At 39.1% G+C, this 15,904-nt stretch overlaps 1 protein-coding gene across 2 annotated transcripts in view; it reads left to right on the top strand.

Moving 5' to 3' along the window:
* znf385a (zinc finger protein 385A) overlaps window positions 1-15,904 on the top strand; it is a 75,288-nt gene that overhangs the window by 5,131 nt on the left and 54,253 nt on the right. Inside the window, exon 1 of one of the 2 annotated variants that reach the window (XM_014019061.1) lies at window positions 178-563. The exons of the other annotated variant lie outside the window; for it this stretch is intronic. Within the exon in view, the coding sequence (XP_013874515.1) occupies window positions 554-563 (10 nt within the window). The 5' untranslated portion in view covers window positions 178-553. Of the gene's footprint in view, window positions 1-177; window positions 564-15,904 lie in introns of those variants that run through there. 2 annotated transcript variants of the gene reach the window in all.

The following is a 15,904-nucleotide window of genomic DNA, read 5'->3' as shown; positions in this document are numbered from 1 at the left end:
ATGATACAGCTGGAAGGAAACTGCACGTCTGCAGTTTATTGGAGACCACTGCATTTCCTAGTGTCTGCTGTGGAGTAGAAGATCTTGGCTCTTTAGCTTCTCCTTGGTGATTGGCTGTCACACTTTAGGCTCCCCCTCTTCCCTCCTTTTTTCCTCTCTCTCTCTCTCTCTCTCTCTCTCTCTCTCTCTCTCTCTCTCTCTCTCCTCTGCTACCAACCACCTGCATTCTGTCCTCAGGCTTACCTGAGCCCCCACTGCAGAAACACTGGACCCCCTCCTCCTACACACACACACACACACACACACACACACACACTCACAGAGTTATTCACCTGGAGAGGGCAGGCGCAAAGGGACGACATGTGCAGCAGCAGCAGCAGCAGCAGCAGCAGTCTCTCCTCACATCCAGCACTGCCTCTCTGAGTTGCCTCTTTCTGGAGAGTGAAGAGGAACTCTGAATTTTTTTGGAACCATTGTCTCTTGGCAGGGGAGACAGGGGGGGCCAAGTGAGGGAACACTTGTCAACCTAGGGACACCAAAGGCAACACACAGCATGATTTTGGGTGAGTTGTCGCGGTTTGGTGCATGGGATTTTGGAGAGGTCAGCCGTGTCACCGTAGCATTAAGCCCTACTTAAACTTGGCCATCAAGCAGCTCTTGATTAACAGTCTGCTCCGCTCGGCTTCCCTTCCACTCAGACGTGGACGTCAATATGGGAAGCTCGGATGCACCTTTCAATCATAGTTAGGGTGTGCAATTATAATAAGAGYGTGCCATTAGAGGGGCAGGTGTGAGTGATGTCAGTGAAGGTCAAGGTGTTTGGCGTATGATTATGGGCTGTTTGGTCACATGACAAGCCTCAACCATTCCTGTGTTCGGCCAGGGGAAATGGTTTTGTCTAACTTACTGATAAGTGGTGACATGCAGATTTATCCAAATGGGCAGTGCTGACTTTACCCTCTGGTCATCAGAAACAAGACTTTTTGAGAGGGAAAAGGTTCAGCATGCAGAATGGTACACTGTTCAGTTCTCATACATTGTTGCTTTGGTCTGAGTCAGCTTGCTGGCAGTTTCTTCTTTAGTATGCTGGTCTCATCGTGGCCATGCTTAGGAGAGGGAATTCTGTGTGCGCTATATATTCAGCTTCATACAGAGATTGGATCCAGTGATATGAGTGTGCATGTGTGTGTGAGTTTGTGTGTGTTCGAYACAGAGCCCAACGTGCAGCAAAAGTGTTCTAGAGTGTACTGTTTTGTGTATGGATGTTTTTACAAGACAATGTTTAAGTTAAAGTGAGTGTGTTTGTTCTGAACATGCTGGTGTGTGTGTATATGTGTGTGTCTGTGTTGCTATGTACTCTGAAGGAGAGGCCACTTTGTTTTAACGCATGCCTGGGCTGATTCAGGCACAGCTCTGCTTCTCTGCCCACCCGGCAGGCATGTTTTTCAAGCAGACATCTTTAATGATTATAGGGAGTCCTGTGGTCTTAGCTGCAAGAGTTGGAAATATAAAGTTAACAGCTCCGAGCACGAAGTTGGTGCCTCTTAAAATGACCTTTAAATAAAGATCTTACTCTGTAAGGTTTGTTTCATATAAAGAAAGTGAGTTTTTTTCTCCTTATTGGCTCTGGATTTTTGCTGCTGGTCAAAAGTGAACATTTAGCTGACTCGAGCGTCACGTAGCAGTCAGACAAGTATGGTCTTGATCAGGCTGCAGGTGGTAGCAGCTGCCTTAAATGATATTTGGCTTGAAAGTGTTAACACAGGAACAACCCTACCACTGTAATGGTTTTAGCTTAGGGTAGTTATTACACTGTCAGGTTTGACTGTTAACATTTGCGGCAGAGGCAACAAAGCCAGGAATTTGTCTTCTGATTTATGCTGTTGTGGAAMCACTGAATGCTGTCAGTTCTAATGCATTCACATCAGTGTTTTACAGCTTACTTTATTTCAGCTTAATGAATAATAAAGTGCTGTAACAGTTTTTTTAATCATCCAATTTCATCTGCTAAAATAGCTTATTTAATTTTTTGCTTATCAAAAGTACTCAGGTAGGCATCTTTGCAAACACTGAGTTGCTCTGTTGTCTAACATACTAGTCAGTTGGCAGCTTTTGTGTGAGTCAACRTTTTTCTTCTTTCTTCTTTTGAAAAGGGTAATGTCATTGCAATGACCTTTACAGTTCTGCCGCATGTTGAGCTCAAGGTCCAATCACCTAATTTCTCGATTGAGATCACTGATATCAATCTTTTCGACTGTGAAAAGATAGCTGAGGCAAATGGAGCACAATCCATTTACAGATGCTGATATGGAATCTGTGTTTGGCATGCTTAGGGCATGAAGATGCCTGTGTGTAGTGCATGCATTACCAACCCTGCCTGCATAGCTGTCAGCATTTAGTCCATCCTTTGTGTTCCCTGACCTTGAGAAAACAACCTTTTCYATACCATTACTCTGTGCCCATGTTCCCATCATAAGTCAGTGAWAACAAGCATTCTGAGGCCCTGGTTYGGGTCTCATGCTGCTGAGATAGTGATGACAGTCCTGATACAGATAATGGTAATGGGTATTTGGTTATACAGCGAGTTTTTTTTTTTACAAAGCAGCAGTCTGCCTGTCCATAAGAGCTCTGCACTTGTTCATGGAGCTTCCACTACTGGTTATGTTGTGCACCAGTGGTCAGAGCAAGTACATATACATAACATGTTATTTTGTTGACATACAGCCTCTCAGTTGACTTTGCAATGAGTTAACATGCAGTCTTAAAGTGTCTGTGACATGYATATCCTTGAAATRAAAAAGGCAAGGATAATGTCTTTATAGCTATCTTTATATTAAGTAACTTGGCATAATTCATAATTTTACTCATTTTATTACATAACTGGCATATTTTCTTTTGATCATGGCTCAGCCAAAGTAAAACAGGAAGTGACATCAACAGGGAACTCTTTAAGCATGGGAACTCTCTGGTCTTTGTTTACTGAATTGTYATTAATTGAACTCTGATTCTTWTTCATCTTTCTCTGATAGTGACTCAAAATAATCTAAAGAAACACCAAATTCTTCTCTACAGTTTGTTAGTTATTGTAGCACTGCTCTGTTCACATTCTATCATTCCCCTTTGACATCACTTCCTGTTWCTTCACATGTGAATATCTCAACAACAGTTTGTCTCAGCAGCGTGAAAATATTTTTACGACTTGTGATTGATGATATCTGTCAAAAAATGCATTTACATTCATTACAAAATTGAATCTTGTCACAGGCACGTTAAAGCAATATTTTATATAGTTTTTAAGTGTAGTTCTGCAGACAAGATATAAATAATTAACATCTTACTCATCATAGTTAATTGTTTTAAATACCTCAGTTTGGAGAAATATTTCTGACCGGATTGATTGCTAGTCCAAGAGGAGTGAAGACCAGAGTGGATTGCCACCATCTTAAAACAGCTTACTGATTTTATAGCAGTTCATTGAAACAACATTTCAGAAACATTTCGATTGTCGTCAATTTTGCATTACACAGTTTACATAAAACTCTACAGTCATTTGCAAGTGTAAAGAGCATCAGCAGCTAACTGCAGCACTTTGGGTGAGAATATCATGATGTCTTTGCTGSAATAGTTGTGTAATGCAAAACTGTTGGCAGCGCTAACTTTAAAATAATAATTGTAAAGCTATGAAATTTTTGAGACTTGAGTTTATGTAAGATGACAATCCACTTTGGTCTWGGCCTCTTTTAGACAAGTTGTTAGCTTTTCAATCTTGTCAGGTCAAATTTAATTGTTTTAAACAGTTGTTCAAAGAGCTATCTACTACAGATAAGATATTAATTGTTCATAATTTCCAAAAACCCCATCTTAAAAGGTCTGAACTGTTACTTTATGCTGCCAGCTCCTGGTATGAAATTCTAATTTGGCCGAATAAAAAAAAATCCCCAGAGGTCATTCTACTGACACTCATTGCTCYATATGATGACTGACTAGCAAGAGGTTCTGTTGAAATACATTTTGTAAGCTTCATCTCAAAGTCTTTTGGGGACACCTCACCCATGTCAAGATCTGTTCATGTTTGAATAACGTTCATGTCTTATCTGTCCTGCCTATTTGCATCAGAGCTGACCTCCTGAGTTCAGGGCTTCACAGTCAATCTGTTTTTTTTGTCTTTGTGTTCATGTGCCCATCCAGAACTCGTCTGTCTTCATAAAGTCTGCCTCTCTCTATTGACCGGCCTGCACGGCTATTGCTTATTTTGTTCACCGCTCCCTCCAGCTCAGCGACCACTAACAGTCTGCAAACACTCACCTGCTTCTAGAGGTTAAATTAAAAAATATATATACACAAGCCTTCGAGAGCCTGTCTCTGAGCAAGTCAGCAGTTTTTTGCTCTATTTTCTTCAAAACCACTTTGCTCTTTTTGTTTGTGTTAAAGGAACAATGTAATCATAACTTTTTAATGAAGCGGATGTGTGGTTTGCAMGACACAATTTGTCACATCCGATCTAACTGCTCGAGATGTAACTGCAACGCTTTGATGCACTGTAGAGGAAAAAAATRTATAAAATTATAAATAGCCACAAAATCTCAGTCTCATTTTGCCCTCTGCCTTTCATGTCAACAATTTGAACTGAAACCATCTCATGCTGTGCTGGGACAGACTTCAAAAAGGACCTCGTGCTCTATCTCAAGAAATATTATGAGATCTTGTACGATGTGTTAGCTCTCAGAATATATTTGGGCATGATAATCAACTACTCGAACACAAAAATTAATTTCAAGTAAACWAATTTTTGCCAACTAAAATAAAAATTGACCAAATTAAAACCATTTTTGTGTCAGCTTATGTCATTTACCTGCGGCGACCATCCTTAAYTGAGGTGACTCCAAAAGTTATTMAGTTGTAGATGCACATCCAATGATTACTTTTTGAGAGGTTTGTTAGAATCTGCTCATCGGTTCACAAGATATTTTGTGAAAAGAACAAAGTTAACAACAAGAACAACAAGAACAAGAACAACAAGAACAACAAGAACAAGAACAACAAGAACAAGAACAACAACAACAACAACAACAACAACAACAACAACCATAAGAATATTGCACAAAACACAGCTTTTGAATCCTGTTTTGGGCATGTCCTCATCTACTATCACACCAAATTTTAGATTAATAKAAACTGCACTGAGACATTTTTGCGTTTGTTTAGGTCATCTTTATTAAACTGATTTGTTGGTGATGTTTTCATTAAAATCCATTTTTTGGTTCAGGGATATTTTGCCAATAAAACAAACAATCATGCCAACACTAACACAGACAAAACCATGATTGCTCCACCTTTACCTTTGACAGCAGGTGACAAAAAGCATCAGATTTTCACAAAACAGTTTTTTTTAAATACACCGCACTGTTTTTGTTTTGATTGTTCTTTTGAAAATGTTTCTGTTGTGTTTTTTAATTTTATTTTCGCATCCTTTTACGCAGTTAGTTCTCAATTTTTACTATAACACAATGTGATAACATCACTGTGTTCAACCCAGCTCACCTTTCAGTCGTTCCATTGTGYAGCACAGCTCCAAATTCAAGACTAATTCCAGTGACTGTCACTGAGATAGGCCAAATATCCYAGGTGTGACCTGAAGTGTTTGAGTAATGTGACAAACATCTGAATAAAGGCTGAATTTTAGCCTGATCATCTGAGAAGCATTGCACRCAGTGKCGGCTGGTGGATTTTTCTCCAGGGGACGCTGTCTCAGAAAGCAATCAAACATATTAAGTTGTATCACACCAGTGTATTTATTAAACAAATAAAAATAATAAAACAGCATTACAATGTCATGTATTGATATTTTTTGTACATAAATTTTGCTCTTCCGTTACTGAGAAGCAAAATTCTTCATGACTCTGGTTAAAGTCAGGGATGTTTTAATAAGCTTCTTCTCTATAAAGAGCATGGTCAGTGCAGTGAGGTGTGATGCTGTACCTGAGGAAAGTCTGGATTCTCTTCAGTGTTGAGAAGCTCCTCTCAGATTCAGCTGTGGTCAGAGGAGATGTGATGCGAATCTTCAGCAGAGTTACAGTCTCTGAAGGTGTCCTGCAGATTGCTCCTCACAAAGCAGGAAACTGTCTGCCTGTAGCAGTGTAGCTCTGATCAGATGCCTGTGAATGGCTCAAGATGGTGTCACAAACCTAAAACAATAAATGCACCAATTTAATTCAATACAAAGATGGCTACACGTGAGCTTTATAATATATATTTAATATGAAAACAATTTATGTTATTTTAATAGCAACAAATAGTTGCAACTCTAAGGTTAATTATTACATTATATGTTTATTTGAAAAATGTATTAATTTTATTAAAAAACAAAATAAACTATGCACAACAGAAGAAAAAATACATATAAATATATTCATTATATGATTATGTTAGGAAGTAACACTGATGACAAACATTCACAACATTTCACAAGCTGTCAGCACATTCAACTTTGTTTAGAAGAAAGTATTCAATGAGAATATTTAATTCATTCAGATCTAGGACCTTTACTTTTTTGAGCAGTTGTTACTACTTGGCTAATATAGCATGTAGTTAGCCAAGACTTATGCTAAAACACGTTCTTGCTCAATTTTAATTATGTTTGGCTTATCCGGTCCAAGCTACACCACTTTTCTCCTCATATGTTCTGCTTTGAAAAGGTTTAGATATAAGAGACTTACGGTGTTGTTTTCTCTTTCATTCTCATTTGTTGTTCTCCAAAATCTGCCTCGTGAAGCCCTGCGGGCTGCCGCATTAATATGATGTTGAGTCTTCGACAGGGTGGACCCCATGGAAATGAATACGAGAGGTCAGCTGTGGGGCGGTGACGAGCTGCGCTCCAGGCCACTGTATTCTTTTGCATTGGGGACTTAGTGTGCATGTCCAAAATCTTACAATGACTTGTCTATGGGACTCTGGGGCGCTGAACCGCTCGTGACCCGGAAGTGACTCAACACGAAAAAGCTCATGAGTAAAATGGAAGTTTGCACATCACTAACTCTAAATTATTTATTTTACTTATCAGAAAACATATATACATTTTTTGAAACATTTATAACGTTTTACTTAGTTATTTTATTTTATTTTATTTATTTATTTTTTTGTGAACCAAAATTAGTGGTGGGGCGGCGCCCTAGCTCCCCCTATTGACCAGTCGCCACTGCGTGCACGTATCACCTCTCTTGTTTCTGGTACAGTGTAGGTTTGTGGCGTTCCTTCCTCAGTCAAAAAGCCATTATAACAGGTCTCTTCCCCTCCTCCCTTCCCACCCTTTGCTCCTTGCTATTGCTCCATTTGTTTATGCTGGAGTGACTATTTGTCAGCAGGCTGTCAATACAGTCTGTAAGAGACTCTAATGAATAGGCCTGTTATTGGACTGGTAGGAAGGTAACCCATGGTGTCTGTGGCAGCATCTGTGCGTGTGTGTGTGGCCCGCCAGTGTGTGCAGCACTGCAGAGCAGAGGGAGGTGGAGGTATCTGCTCCTCTGACTCCAACAGCTCCATCACCCTCTCTGCAGTGTCCTCTGTCAAAGAGCATTCACCACAAGAGGGTGAGTCAGAAAGTTTGGATGGCCTCCTGTTGTTACATTAAAGTGATGGGGTCATTCTTTGTATAAAATAAAACAAGCAATGAATTTAAATGTGGTAGGGGTTTTTGGCTCAAGCTACATTGTTTACACAGCTCACAGCAGAGCAGGAACCTGCTAGCTCCAGCTGCCGCTGCTCACTGAATCTCAAAGATGCACCTGAATGTGATTATTGTGTCACATTAGTGCACTCAGAAGTTACTTAACAAGAGTCCCAGGGTCAAAAGACAGCAGGGTATTCATGCCTGGAGAATGTTCTGTACGCTTCAACAACATGTCTGATCACAAAGTGGAAAGAGAAGCAGATTAATCTCAACACTGCAGCTCCCTACTGTTTTCAAAGCGACACCGTTGCCTGAATCGTGTACACACTATAATGTATTTGCAGTACTGAAATGGTCCCTGGTAAAAATGGGAAATCTCTTTTCCTACATTTAGTGATTTTTTTTAAATTTTGGATATAAAAATACTTTTTAAGTAAAGTTCTATTTTTTCAGCTTACTTAGAGAAAAAGTCTGAAATGACTCATTGTGCTGTAATTTGCATTTCTAAAACAAACACCTGCACAAGTCCTTATATATGAGAGGCCATCATTCATACTTGCTCTCACATGTACTATCAAACCTTCATGAACACAAGCAAAAAAAAAAACATCAACTGAAATACTAAAAACAAACAAACAAAAAAATCTTAAAAAATCAATGCAGCAGGTGGCAAGAATAGCTGGCTGTTTCAAATCATTTGTGCCTAAAATGCAAAGTATGAATCAAGAAAATGAGCTGGTTGTACATGAAAAACATAGATTAAAATGGCAACAAAGCAGAAGAATGAAAAGCTTGGAGCCATTTCACTGGAAATAAAGAAAAACATAAAASTAGAAGAAATGAGCAGAAAGAAAATCCCATTTTATGACTGAAATATAAGAAATAGAGGAACTGAGGTTAATTTAAGGAATAGTCAAATATGAACCAAGAATAATAACTACACAGAAGAAAACAAGTTTTCTGTGAACAGAGAGCAGAGTGAAAATGAGGATATTGCTGAATATTTTATTTATTCACTGACACAAAGAAATAATAATGGACTGAAGAAGAAATTAAATATTTTTTCGTGTCATTAAAATTAAGTACTAATTATTTTGCAATGTTTTACACGYACCAAGAGTGTAGCTGCTGGATGATACCAGTGTCATCTTTGGGGTTGTAGGATCTATAATTGAACATAATTTCAAAATAAGTAGCAATAACTCCATTTGGTTTTCCAGTGTTTGCACATGTTTTCAAAATTTTCTGATGATCTTGCCATACTTGTTACTTTATGTGCATCATGTCATGCTGATTTCATTTATTTTCGTCTACACATCTTCATCACATTTTTACACTTTTTTGTAACTTTGTGCTTACATTACACAAACTTACATCACACAGTTCTCTATTCTTCTGTTATTAAATTATTTTGCATTTGAAAATCTGAAGTAATTGCACAATTTCTTATATACAGTAGATTTTACTCAACTGAATGCATACAGACATAATTTGACTGACACAACATCAAAGAAATGCTACAACGTTTAAATATTATTGTCACATTTAACCCAGATATTTACGATTGACATAAGATTTAATTCTCTAATTCAGTCAGAATCAAAATGGGCGTCCATGTCTCAGTGATAAGAGTTCATTCCATAATAGTACGAGAATGTAAATGCCAGTCAAGTGTAGAAAATGTTAAACAAAGCCAACACTAGGAGGTGATAGATGGTGCATTAATCATCTCGACTTTATGTAAGGTAGTTCAGATGCGATGGGGGACCAGAAGGAGAAAGCAAAGAAAAAAGGTAGACAGATAAAACAGAGTGAACATTGTCCCCATGAAAGCAAACCAGCTCCATCCAGCTCTGGGGACTCACGGAGGAAATTCGTCTGACTGCGTCTGAGATAGTGTTTCACACGAAGCCTGAAACAGAAATCAATTCTCCTTGAATTGCTCCAAGGTCAATTCATGGGGACACGGCCAGAGGAGAGACGAATGAGGCTAAATGAGACGACGGGCTTGAGTTTATGAAGCTACAATAGAACGAAAGAGGGGGTTTGAGTGAATTGTGTGTGGGTGGGTTTAGAGACCTGAGGGGGAAAATGATAAAAAAAAATGAACAGAGTAAGAGGAGAAAGACTGAGGTTGGTTGGGGATATTTTGGTGACAGCGAGGCTTCAGGGAGTAASTGATGCTTGCGTTTGACAGCTTGCCTTCAGCTGCTGTCTTTGTATTTTTTGACTCATGCAAAGAAGATATGTGAGCAGCATATCAGACACATTGTTGGAAACATCATCTCATCGCTCAGTTTTGACTCTACTTGTAGCCACACAATTACATGACCTCATCTAGCAATGGTCCTTTTATTTTGCTGCACAAAACCGGACAAGCCTTTTCTTTTGATCCTTAACGTTCCATGAACAGTTCAATCTTCGCACCCTCTTTTCTCCAGCTCATTGCCTCATTGTRTTTTAATAGTTTGTATTACAGCAAATATGAAGATATTAAAAAAAACGGTGAACTGCCTTCTGAGGCAACTTGCCCGCTGTCAGCGACTGCAGCTACAGCAGTTTGGGATCTTGGAGCAGGATTTCAGCCTTGGACGAGAGCCGGGGAAGCCTCCTTTGTTGGTAGTTATGGGATCCGTGTGGCACAGGGCTTAACACAGGCGTCTGGTATGCACACCTGTCTCTGAAACAAGGTGGCCCTWCCCCTGAGTGAGGGGGAGGGAGCAGAAGGTGCTCTGCCAGGACTTGCATCACAGCTCCCTGCCACTGCCTGGAGGGAGCGGGGGATGGGGGTGAATGGGAGGACTTGGAGGGCAAGGTGCCATAGGTGTGGATCAGAAGGCTGTCAGGGACACGAGGGCAATGAGGTGTCTGAGGTCATTCAGTTGTTTATACAGTCATTTTTGTTGTGTCTGCAGCATGGTGTGTTTCAATACTCTTTATAGACGGGGTGATAAATTAAAGCATTAGTAAAAACTTTTTTTTACAAAATCTTCAGCTTCACATTAACTGGTGAAACACGTGRCATTCTATAAAATACCATTTTCCTAGCACACTAGGATTATTTTGTGGGAYTGAAGTTGTTTAAAGGGAACATGTCATGCAAAATCCACTTTTTCAGACGTGAAATGCATTTTGTTTTGTACTTGGAGTCYCTAGGAGTGCAGAAAATCTGAATTTAATCTCTCCCGTGCTGCATAGATGATTCATTCTGTTTGGGTCATATTTTTCAACATTTTCATTTACTCTATTATCTATGACACTTTATGAACTATCATGTCYCAGTATTTGCGACAGAACTTTTAAATAAGGTCTGGACTTARTAGCTACAATTTCATCATCTTCACTGTCCTCTGGCTCTGGCTCCATCGTGTAAGGTTGGATGGACAAGTCTTCCCTTGTTGACATCGTTTCACTAATTTGCAAAAAATAAAATAAAATAAAAATTTTTGCTGCTATATAGTTGTAAACCTCTCTATCAATGGACCATTCTGGAAGCAGGAGAGGGGCAGAGTGTGAAGCGCTTCTCATAAGAGACAGCGCCAAAACAAGATGATCTGAGACACACCTCTGAAAAGGGGGGAAAGGGGATTGTGGACTTACAATAAGAAGGAATTCAGAACAAAAAAATATTTAAAAGAGAGAAATGTCTTCTTTAAAAATGATAGCTTTGTTTAAAAAATCAAGAGCTGCATAGTTTGTGATTAAAGAATTGACAAAATCTTTTTTATTTTTCAGTAAATATCAAAATGTTGCAAACAAAATCACAATTTTACATTTTTTAAATGTACTTTTTAAAAGAGAACTTTAACAACTTGCATGTTTTTAAACCTATATGACAATCAGTGTTTCTGTCTTGAGACTAAAATTCTCTTCCTCTGTCATGACCTCAGTGCAGCCTCTGATGCAGGCTCTAAGTTAGATGGATGTCTTTGATGATATTTTCAACACAGCTTCCTCTTAAACAGACGTCGTCTGATAATGTGGCTCGAAAGAGCACAGAAGAAATGTTACAAACAAGAGTCAGAGGAAAAGGCTGGAAACAAAACCTTTTCCATAAAATTTGCATAGAACAGAGTGGTTAGCCTACTGGGACAGGAAGAACTGCATAGACATAAAAGACTTCACATTGAATTGCTCACATTTGAATAATGCTGGCTAATGTTCATCTTGTTTTGTGTTTGTTTGTTTGTTTTTTATTCAAAGCATCAGGAGTTTCACAAGATGCCAGAGAAAAACATTTGCCAGCCCATACTGCAGGGTTTTTTCTTCCATCCTAATTTTTCTCATTTTGCCAGTGATGGCTTGTGTACATGTGGGAGATTGTATTTACTGTTGCACTGAAGATGGTTTTTGTGCCTGTGCTGGGTCAATAATCACCAGCCAGCCACAGCCACAAATCTTCATTAGAGGATTAGCCTGCTGGGAGACAGCTTGTGTTCTTTTGCTTTTATTGGTGTCCCTGTGTCCGCTTTTCTCAGCCTCAGGTCCCCCCCTCCTGCTTTGACATGTTGGAATCATGACCTCAGCTCACCTGAGAATCACAAACACACAGAGAAAGGYTCGGGCCACACTGATGCACATTCTTGTTGCTGTACTGATCTCCAAAAGGCAGTGYTGGAAAAGGATTTTCTTTTTAGGATACCAACAAGATAGAAGAACGCAAAAAGATGAGCAAAGTGCAAAGTAGCTGTTTCCTCAGTTTGTCATCAAACTAGAGCAGGTCAAGCTCTGACAGATCCGTCTGATCAGACAAAATGTGAATTGCTGACAAAACACTAAACTTTGGATTCGCTTGAACGGACATTTTCCCAGTCTTTTAAAGTAACATATTTCAGTAAATGTGGTTTTAGCTTCAAACATGTTTGACTGGAGAATATATTTTATTGCTTAATCTTAACCAAATACTAGAACAGTGCAAGTGCAATAAAACACATATTAAAGGTGTTATTGTTGAATTGTTGAGACAAGAGTCAAATATTGTTCATGAACTCCACAGTTGTGTGTTCCCTTCCTTGTTCCTTTTTTGTAGTTTTTAAAATTTTATAACAAAATCTTTTTTATTTGATTGTTTGACCTGAAAAATCTAACTTTGACTCACTTGGGCAGAACTCAGTGGATTTCCTTTTTTCAGATCAGCTTCTTGTTTTGCTGGCATACATACTGTTTTATGAAAGATCTACAGATTGTTCAAAATCTCTGCTTAAAAATGGTATTACATTTTAAAGTCAACAATTTTTGTCTGTTGGCAAAATATATCATGAATGAATGAATGAATGAATGAATGAATGAATGAATGAATGAATGAATGAATTTCTTTGTTTGGGACAGTGTGCAATTAAAACATAATTTGATGTATTGCACCAGATTTAGCCTAAGGCTAGTTTACATCTGTAGTTCCTTCAAACAGTAAAAACAAAACAACATCCAACAGTAAACAGAAATAAGAGAGGAAAAAAACAGAAAAATAAAAATTTTATTAAATAAAACAAAATAAAAACACTGGGCAAACTCTCAAAGTAATTACTAAATATAAATTTACAACTCGTTCATTTTTAAGTCAACCTAATTCAAAATGGCCATTTTTCATAATCATTGAACATGACAATGTTTATAAAGTTTAAATCAGAAGTCAGTCCCTTTTCATCATAAGATGAGAAAAGTGGAAGGCCATATACATTTTTTTCAAGGGACACACAGCCTTTAATCTGTCTTTAATCTGTCTTTACCCTTCACTTTATATCCATGATTTGTTTTTTTCCTGACACACATTTCAACCAGTCAATTTTATAACACTCAGATTCTGTCAGTTTGTTTCCTTGAGGTGTGGCAGCTGTCCAGTGGAAACTTAGACTCAAGACAGAACAGATTAAGGTCACAGAGAGAGAGCCAAAGGACAACAAAGACCTGCCAAATGGGTGTGAGCATATTGTTTGTCTCCTCTGACCTCTAAAACATGGCCCACTCCAGACCGAATTGTTCTGGGCACTCAAAAAACCCATTGACCTTAAATGTACCTTTTTAGAGGATTAAAGATTTGGGTCCAAATTTAGATAAGAAAATAATATATAAAGTATTGTGAAGGCATTTTTGATATCATCTCACTCAAATTACCGATTAGAAACCATCTTGTGCTTGGAACAGTTTTGAGTTTTTCTATAGTTAGATGTGTGTTTTTTGGTAGAAAAATCTGAACATTTCAGCTTTCTCCAATCCCAAAAATGTATTTCATAAATATTTTCACAAAGTTTCTTGCTAAAGCAGAAAAGACAGGGACATTTAGGACAAACGTCACTTAGACCACACTTGTCCATCAGAGGAGCTTTAAAAAATGTAAAAGCATGCTACATTTCTTTTTTTTATCTTCTATTTTTAATGAAAGGTGTTGGACTTACTGGTTTTGGTTGGCCCAGAACTTCTGGAGGGCTCTCTCCTCTCTGTTGCTCCTGGCCTCAGACCTCCCCTCAAAAGCTGTATCATGTTCTGCCTTACTCTGCACGTCTGTGTAATCCATAGCTGCAGGGAGGGTGACCTTCACAGCAGGCAGCCTCCCAGCAGGCTGTGATGCAGCATGAACTCAGGGAAAAGGACAGGTTGGACACAAAGGATGCTAGAAGCAGCACGAGTCAGTTTCTAGATTATTACACTTTCATCTTACATCTCACTGCTCATTTAAAGCAGATTTATTAGACGTTAAAATTTATTAGTTTTTAATCATTTCAGAAAGATGGTGTCTTTTGAGAATTGAGTTATTTAACCTTTGCAAATGTAGATCCGAGTATACTGCTCTAAAGTTGTTTTTTTTGTCTCTGAACGTGAGCCATCGTGTTTCTCTGAGACGTTTGTCACACACCGCTCTTCAGTGCCTTGGTGTTTCTTGCAGAACTGCAAAATTTTGAGATATGCATTCAGTTGCTACCACAGTGACAGTAAAGACAGAGCCAGAGGGGGGAAGAAGTTATTGGCAGTGATGTAAGCAGATGACGCAGGCAAATAGGTAAAGTCTCTGCTCATGAATGATGCATGTCCGCAGCGGCACTGATGGAGAAAGACGGCGAGGCTGCGTGACAGCTTGGGCGCTGCTCTGTGTGTGCATGGTGCAGAACAAGGTGAGACTCTTTATGGTACAACCAAGCATTTTTTTTTCTTTTTTCTCCCTCGGCCCTGCACTTCCTGTCACGGAGCTACACTAAATCAGGAACTCTCAATGGGATTGTTATACTCTTTAACCTCTTCCTGTGTCTGCATAGCCACAGTTCGACCTTGTTTTTTTTTCTTACACTCTTCTCTCTGCTTGCTCTGTCATCTTTAGAGTTCCCTCTCCCCCTCTCTCTTGCTCCTCCTATCTTGGAGGAGCTTGCCTTTMTATTTTCATCAGAAATAATCACTGTATTTTCCCTCTCACTGCCCCGCACTGCCGCAGTCTGAGGTTGTGATAGCAGCATGGAGGGGAGTAAAACTAAAGGTGGTTGGATATGGGGGGTGTGCAGCTCCAACAGGAAAGGCTACATCATTGTTTGATGTCATCGTTGTTGTAAAGTCACATCTGTCCATCTCTGTAGCCTCAGCTAACTTGCATATACAGTTTATTGTGGCTCATTGCAAAAGAGTTTCTGTAATGCTTTCCTTTTGATTGTGTTATATAGAAATTTTGAAAGGAGTGTCTTAGGCAAGACCGCCTAACCCAAGACCAAGTCAAGACCAGAGTATATCGAGACCGAGACAAGACCAAGACTGTTAGGGGCTGGACTAAATCGAGAGCAAGACCGAGGGGGGGCAAGACAAGTCAAGATCGAGACCAAAAGAAAAACAAGCAAGCGAACGAACGAACGAACGAACGAACGAACGAACGAACGAACGAACGAACGAACGAACGAACGAACGAACGAACGAACAAACAAACAAACAAACAAACGTAAACTAGTGTCCAAACACCTAAAATATACTGTACACAGCTAGCTAAGTATAGCTAACATTGACCTAGTATCGTTGTGTTGTCGGGTAAAGAATTTTGGTACAGCAGCAGATTGCTAACATTAGCAAGCTAGCTTTACTAATATCACTTAGCTTACCCTTGTGCTTTCTTGCTAAGTGGCAATAAAAGTTTGACGTAGTTCCCACTCTATCTACACTCACCGGCCTCTTTATTAGGTACACCTGTCCAACTGCTCGTTAACACTTAATTTCTAATCAGCCAATCACATGGCGGCAACTCAGTGCATTTAGGCATGTAGACATGGT

This window comes from Austrofundulus limnaeus, unplaced genomic scaffold (genome assembly GCF_001266775.1).
Source record: "Austrofundulus limnaeus strain Quisiro unplaced genomic scaffold, Austrofundulus_limnaeus-1.0 Scaffold3, whole genome shotgun sequence".
Classification (NCBI taxonomy): Eukaryota; Metazoa; Chordata; class Actinopteri; order Cyprinodontiformes; family Rivulidae; genus Austrofundulus; species Austrofundulus limnaeus.
The sequence above is the reverse complement of the archived record's forward strand: the minus strand, read 5'-3'. Positions and strand labels throughout refer to the sequence as shown.